This window comes from Carlito syrichta, unplaced genomic scaffold, assembly GCF_000164805.1.
Source record: "Carlito syrichta isolate Samal-C Ts95f unplaced genomic scaffold, Tarsius_syrichta-2.0.1 Scaffold313533, whole genome shotgun sequence".
NCBI lineage: Eukaryota > Metazoa > Chordata > Mammalia > Primates > Tarsiidae > Carlito > Carlito syrichta.
Genome location: NW_007257629.1, coordinates 292,936 through 300,382, shown reverse-complemented (window position 1 = coordinate 300,382; position 7,447 = coordinate 292,936). Strand labels below are relative to the sequence as shown.

Genomic DNA, 7,447 nt, shown 5'->3' with positions numbered 1-7,447 from the left:
GCCCGGTCAAGAGGCAGCTAGAAGGTCCAGAGGTGGTTATATGTTTGAGGCCGGGTGAGAGTCGCTGGGAGGGAAAGACTCCAGGGACATGCAGGGCCCAAGGGTGACGAGGAAGGCTGCAGCTGGGTTGGGCACCCTAGGGAGAGTGGCAGGATGTACAGGGCTGCATGCAGTATGGAGGCATAAGTCCTCCCTGCCCTGGACACCTAGTAGGTACTCAGTGAGTATTCATCGAATGCATGGATGAGTGACTTCCCTGTCTCTAGGTCAGCCCAGTTGCAAACTCTCCTGTTTCCCACACCTCTCCTCTGTGCCCACCCTGCCCCATGGCCCTGGAGGGACTCCAGGTGGCCCAGTAGGAGCAGTGCTGGCCCACGAGTCCACAGGAGGGCGCCTCCATCTTTGCTGGGACACGGCATGGCTTCTCTCTCTCCGTCCCCCTCCCCCTCCCTGTCCTTATCGTTCCCTTCCGTCTCCATGGCGACTCACCACCTCAGCTTGCCTGCATCCCAGCCTCTGCCAGGGATTCTGAGCCGGGCTCCATCCCTCCCTCCTCGGAGCCCTGGTACCCGCAGCCCTGTCTCCTCCCCCTGGGGCGAGTCCAGCAGCAGCCTCCTCTTTCCTGGCCGTCACGTTTCTTTTCTAGCTCAGACGGGGACTCAGCTCCTCAGGGAGACTATCCTCCACCTCACCCTCCACCTGCCACAGCCTCTGGCCCTCCCGGGAGAAAAGCCATCCTTACCTCTGGCTGACGGTCTTGGGACCTCCCCCGCTGCGTCTGGACCCTCTCCCCATTCCAGCCTCCCATGCCGAGGCCTGCCTTGTCAGTCACTTCCTTTTGTCATCGGCTTGGCAAACGGGCAAGTCTTCAGCCCTAAGACTGTGGGGGGTGGGGGGGATGGGGGGTGGGTGGAATGTGAAAGGGCCCCTGAGATGGGGGATGGGCCGGAGGAGGCAGGTTGAGGGGCCCCTGGAAACTCAGGATGAAGAGAGAAGTCTGGATTCTGTTCTAAACAGCCTTAAAATATATTTGCATTTTTCCTCTCCAAGGAGAGAAAACGGAGCTTCATGGGAAACAGCAGCAACAGTTGGTAAGTGGCGGTGCTGGCCTGGCTGGGATGGGTGCAGTGGGCCTGGCCGGCCAGTAGCTTGCCTGGTCTGGGGACACGAAGCCCTGCGGGCCCTATCCCAGGGGAGAGAGCGGGAGGCTGGATCCGGCAGGCTGTGGAGGGAGGGACAGGAAGAAGCAGGTGGGGGCTGCAGGGAAGCAGATGCCAGCTCAGAGCATAGAGAGGAAGGAATCTTCTAAGATCCAGAGCCATCTGCCCAACTGCAGAATGGGCTGCCACCCTCTCCCTACTGTCCCCTAAGCGTGGGGTCGTAGAGGGTACCATCCCGGGGGGATCTGGCTGAAGCCAGCGCCTCCTGAAGGAGCCCTGCTGCAGAGGGCCAGGGGAGAGGATTTTGCTGAGCATTTGTACCAGGCAGTGTGGCTGATGGTTGTACAGTGCCCTCTTGAATGATCGCCCCCATGGAGATGGGCCTGCTCACCTCTCCACGGGAACAGTTAGGGAATTGGGGCCCAGAGAGGGGAAGCAACTCACCCATAGTTGCATGGCTGGGGTGCAGTAGAGCCAGCTCTACCCAGGCTTTCTCCCTCTCTCACTCCCTCTCACTACCTCTCTGCTGCCCCTACTCTGAGACCCCCAAATCCTGGGGTGCATGTCTGTGAGGAGTAAGCAGAGCTTGGCCTCTCTGGGTACATCTTCACCCGTCCACGAAGGCCCTGATGGAAACTGAGGTGGTACAAAGGGACCTCTACCCCCCAACCATCAGCCTGTCCCCCCAAACCTTGGCCAGTACCCCCTGCACCCAACAGACATCCTACTTGGGAATGCCCTGTCCTGCCCCTCAGGTCCCATGTGCCGTTCCCCAAGTTGGAGCTGGGCCTGGGGCCCCAGCCTGCGGTGCCCCGGGAGCTTCCCACCTGCTCCATCTGTCTGGAGAGGCTGCGGGAGCCCATCTCGCTGGACTGTGGCCACGACTTCTGCACGCGGTGCTTCAGCACACACCGCATCCCGGGCTGCGAGCCGCCCTGCTGCCCCGAGTGCCGGAAGATATGCAAGCAGAAGAAGGGCCTCCGGAGCCTGGGGGAGAAGATGAGGCTCCTGCCGCAGCGGCCGCTGCCCCCTGCGCTGCAGGTCTGGGAACCGGAGTTCACCATGGGGTGGGGCTGTGGAGATCTCTGGGTCAGATCCAAGAGGAGGGGGTGGCTGTGGCCCTATACTAGAACATCAGCACAGGACACGGAGCTCCTGGCTGGACACTCTCCAGACTTGGGGGCCAGTTCTGGAGGCTCAGGGACTCCTCTTTCTGCACCCCCAGGAGACCTGTGCTGTGAGGGCGGAGCCGCTGCTGCTGGTGCGCATCAATGCCTCTGGAGGCCTCATCCTTAGGATGGGAGCCATCAACCGCTGCCTGAAGCACCCCCTGGCCAGGGACACCCCGGTCTGCCTCCTCGCTGTCCTGGGGGAGCAGCACTCAGGGAAGTCCTTCCTCCTCAACCACTTGCTTCGGGGCTTGCCTGGCCTGGTGAGGGCGGGGCAGGGCAGGGGGTGGAGGGTGGGCCACTGGGTCTGGAACCCTGGTCTGTGGGGACAAGAAACGAACCAACAGATACCCTCTGTCCCCTGCAGGAGTCCGGTGAGGGGACCTGGCTGAGAGGAGGAGAGGGGTCTCTGCAGGGGTGCAGATGGGGTGCCAATGGCCTCACCAGGGGCATATGGATGTGGAGTCACCCCTTCCTGCTGGGGAAGGAGGGGAAGAAGGTGAGGGGGAAGGAACAGAGGAGGTCAGGGAGGGGCGGATCTAGAAGGAAGTCCTTGCTGGTGAGGCAAGAAGACTGGGGTGGGACGGAGGCAGGGTCGGGAAGAACGTGGTGGAGGAGGCAGTCCTGGCCCCTGGTTCGCCCCCCACCCTGCACAGGTGGCCGTGTTCCTGGTGGACACAGGGGACGCCATGAGCCTTGAGCTGAGCAGAGAAACAAGGATCAAGCTTTGCGCTCTCACCACGATGCTGAGCTCCTACCAGGTGAGGGGCACTGAGGCCCATGTCCCTGCCCCACCTCCCCTTCTCCGGTTCAGCTTCCTCAGGACCTGAGGCATTTTTTTTTTCCTTTGAGTTGGTGTCTCACTCCATCGCCCAGGCTGGAGTGCCGTGGCACACTCACAGCCACCCCAGCGTCCACCTACTGGGCTCCGACAATCCTTCCGTCTCAGCCTTCCAAGGAGCCAGAATGACAGGCGCGCACTACCACACCTGGCTAATTTTTTGATTTATTGTAGAGATGAGGGCTTGCCAAGTTGCCTGGGCTGGTCTCGAACCCATGGGCTCATGCAAGCCCTCACCTTGGCCTCCCAAAGTGCTGGGTTACAGGCTTGAGCCACCGTGCCCGGCTAACATGAGGCATTTTACGGGCCCTGGTGTCTGGGGTCCCTACAGGTTCTGAGGGTGCCCCTGGAAGGGGAAAGATGCTCCCAGTTGGTGAAGGGTAGGAATATGGGTTGAAGAGGTGGGCTGATGGTCCCTGGGGGCAGCCAAAGGCCTGTAGAGTCATGATGCCATCGGGCCCACTTCTGTCCTCGGGGTCAGCTCTGCAGGCAGCAAGCCCCCCAGGTTGGGCCTCTCCATGTTCTCCTACACTGCCTAGGAGCTTCCTCCTCACTGGGTCCTCCTCGTAGTATTTTACCTCTGCAGACCCTCTTGCATCTTGTTCTCCTTGGTTCCAGATCCTCAACACTTCCCAGGAGCTGAAGGATACAGACCTGGACTATCTGGAGGTAAGAACCGCTGATGGTGGAGGCATCACCCAGCCCTGCCTTGACCACAAGGCCAGGTGCAGACCAGAGGGAGCTAGGTGCCCTCCCACTCTGGCCTAGGACTTTATGACACTTACACTGAGTTGGTGGGCTTGAGGGTGGAGGGTAAAGCGTGGCAGACCCGGTTTGGGGAGAGGCAGGAGAATCCCGAGTTGGGAGGTGGGAAGCTTGGTTCCTACATGGGAGGGTGCAGCGAGGCGGAGGCTGGGGACGGGCCATCGTCCTCCAGGTGGCCCAGCCCTGATGCTCTCTGTGCTCCACCCCCAGCTGTTTGTCCATGTGGCTGAGGTGATGGGCAAGCATTACGGGATGGTGCCAATCCAGGTGAGACACTCATTTCTGGACTTGTCAGCCCCAGATGCCAACACCCCCAATTGCTGGTGTCAGGACCCCTTCTCTTCTAGCACCTGGATCTCTTAGTCCGTGACTCATCTCACCCCAACAAGGCAGGGCAGGGGCACATGGGGGACATCCTCCAGGTGAGTGGTGCAGAGGGAGGGGATTGAGGGGTGCTGGACAGGGCAGAAGGCGGGGAAGGCTGGATGGGGTCTTGGCCGGGAGCTGAGAGCAGGAGACTGGATCCCTTAGCTCAGAGCTCTCCTCTTCATCTTCAGAAGTTGTCGGGCAAATACCCCAAGGTCCAGGAGCTACTCCAAGGGAAACGAGCCCGCTGCTGCCTCCTGCCTGCTCCAGGGAGGCGGTGGGTGCACAAAGGCCAAGGAAGCCCTGGCAGTGAGTGTCCCCAGGAGCCAAGACCTCCTGTGTATGACTGCCCTGTTTCCCCTCCTCTGGGTGACTAGAACCCCCTCAAAGCATCCATCGCTCCCGGCCTCTGATACCCTTTCTCCTCCCAACACCCCCAGTCTTCTCAGCATGAGGAATCTCTTCCTCAGACACAGGTGATGATTTCCGCCATCCTCTTGGGGCCTACGTCTCGGACGTGCTGAGCGCGGCCCCCCAGCACGCTAAGAGCCGCTGCCAGGGGTACTGGAATGAGGGGCGCGCCGTGGCCAGGGGGGACAGACGCCTGCTCACGGGGCAGCAGCTAGCTCAGGAGATCAAGGTGTGAAAACTCCCTGGAGACCCAGACAACTCAGCTGGCCCTCTGCTCTCCCTGACCGCGGCGATGATATCTCCGCAGAACCTCTCAGGCTGGATGGGGAGGACAGGGCCTGGTTTCACCTCTCCGGATGAGGTACGGAGCCCCTGGGGGGGATCAGGGACTTGGGCGGGGGCTGTGCCGAGGCCTCTGGGGTGGGGGTCTGTGTGTCCCCGGAGTGCAGATGAGAAAGCAGGCAGCACCCCTGGCCGAGAGGAAGGAGGGAGGCAGCCTGGGTTTTCCCGTGGACAGATGGCTGCTCAACTGCACGACCTGAGGAAGGTGGAGGCCGCCAAGAGGGAGTTCGAGGAGTACGTGAGGCAGCAGGTGAGCCATTGGGCCTGCACAGGAGGCAGGTGTGTGCCAGGCAGGGACCCACACCAGGGAGAGGACTCCCGAGGCTTCTGGTCAGGGCACCGTCCTTTCTACTCCCATCCTAGGACATAGCCACCAAGCGCATATTCTCTGCACTGCGGGTCCTGCCTGACACCATGCGGAACCTCCTCTCCACCCAGAAAGACACGATCCTGGCCCGCCATGGCGTGGCCTTGCTGTGCAAGGGGAGGGAGCAGACCTTGGAGGTGCTGGAGGCCGAGCTGCAGGCCACGGCCAAGGCCTTCATGGACTCTTACACGATGCGCTTCTGTGGCCACCTCGCTGCCGTGGGGGGCGCTGTGGGGGCTGGGCTCATGGGCCTGGCCGGGGGTGTGGTGGGTGCCGGCATGGCGGCTGCAGCACTGGCTGCAGAGGCAGGGATGGTGGCGGCTGGAGCTGCAGTGGGGGCCACAGGGGCTGCTGTGGTTGGGGGTGGTGTGGGGGCTGGTTTGGCGGCCACCGTGGGCTGCATGGAGAAGGAAGAGGATGACAGGGTGCAGGAAGGAGACCGAGAGCCCCTTCTCCAGGAAGAGTAATAGCCCAGGAGGCATAAAGGACAGAAGAGATGTGAAGTGGGGGGGAGGAAGCGGGGGAGGCCAGGAGGGATGACACCAGGGATTCTGAGGGGCCTATGTGTACCATTGCCCCGGTCGAATGTTCAGTGTCTGAGCGGCCAGCTGAATTGGGGATTCAGAATGGCTCCAGGAAACTGAGGAGGGGGCAGTGGGTGGAGCATCTGGCCTGTTTCTGGCTACAGATGATTGCTGATCTCCCAGTGTCCCAGAAAGGTTGAATCCTAGGGTCTCTCAGCACGAGTGAGGCTCCCCCCTCTTCACCTGGCTCATTTCCCCACGACCCTGGAGTGCAGGAAGGCTGAGCAGGTACATTCTGGAAGTCTACCCCCGGGTGGTCGAGAGACCTGTCCTTTCAAAGCTGGGAGAAGCCCCAGGAAGGTTGGCCTTGACGTTCAGGAGCAGAGAACACTGATGAGGGGCTAGTGAAGGCAGGGAAGGAGGGAGCACCGGGCAGAGCCAAAGAGTCAGGGCATGACAGACAGTGGCCCAAACCCCCAGGCGGAGAAACTTGCTCCTGAGACTCTCTCCAAAGCTGCTCCAGCAGAACCAAAGGGTTCCCCATTCTGGAACCACAGCCGCAGGAAGCCTGGCTGTGCATCCTGAAACACCCCGTACCGGGCCTCCCTGCAGCCCTCCCTTGGGCTCTTGCCCTTTGTCAAGCCTGCTCAGATGCAGGAGTGCCCATGTCCTCTGTGGAATGCCCAAATGCCAAAGAATGACACCTTTACTTGCATTTTGAGCTAAACCAGACAGCTGTTATTCTCAATTCTATCAAAATCTTGCAAGGAAAGCAAAGTGAACAAATTCTCTCCTTAAACACGTCCTTTCTCCCCTGGGCTTGTGAGCAGACCACTCTGTTCCATTTCAGAAGACCTTGATGGGGCTCCCCAAGCACCAGGCCCCACAGGGCACTCGGGGTGAGTCGTCTCTCTCTGGGGGATACAAGGTTCTACTAGGAAGATTTTTAGGCTCCTAAACTGACATCTAGGCTAGGAAATTTCTAGGATATGGAGTGGGCACCTTATCCTTTATTTTATGAAAAATAAAATGTGTGTATGTGAATGTCAGCTTTCTGGTACCTTATTGAAACAGAGTTCAGCCCCCAGAGGACTTTGGCATGGGAGGAAGTGAACTGGGATGTGCAGGTGGGAGGAGGGAGACTGGAATTCAAGAGAGATGTGAGGAGTTGAGTGTCAGGGGTCCCCACTCGGTGGTAGAAGGAGAGCTCAGGCCAAGGCCAAGTGCATGACCACCTTCGTAGTCTTATCCGCTGGGACTAGGGGTCCTGTTTTTTTGGTCTCTCCTCTGAGAAGCAGCCTCCGATGACCCTGCCAGTGAACAGTAAGCTAGCATCGGTTCCAGCAAGATGACAGAATGGAGGCATAAGCGGGGAGACCTTGGTAAAGCTGTGGAGGAAGGAGGAGCTTGGGACCCATCCTGCAGGACTCAGCCAGCCGGGAGTTTATCCCACTGATTCTCCTCCCAGCCCCCGTTTCTCATCTCAGAATTACAACACAGTC

General features: G+C 60.1%; 1 protein-coding gene across 1 annotated transcript; it reads left to right on the top strand.

Moving 5' to 3' along the window:
- The first annotated feature begins 524 nt into the window (after positions 1-524).
- Positions 525-6,994, top strand: RNF112 (ring finger protein 112). The gene is made up of 15 exons (XM_021718808.1): positions 525-595; positions 709-860; positions 1,051-1,091; positions 1,916-2,201; positions 2,386-2,592; positions 2,697-2,828; positions 2,986-3,090; positions 3,789-3,839; positions 4,146-4,202; positions 4,283-4,357; positions 4,493-4,610; positions 4,772-4,941; positions 5,020-5,073; positions 5,230-5,304; positions 5,418-6,994. Exons 2-15 carry the CDS (start codon positions 807-809, stop codon positions 5,886-5,888), a joined length of 1,896 nt encoding a protein of 631 aa, XP_021574483.1. The 5' UTR covers positions 525-595; positions 709-806; the 3' UTR covers positions 5,889-6,994.
- The last annotated feature ends 453 nt before the right edge of the window (positions 6,995-7,447 follow it).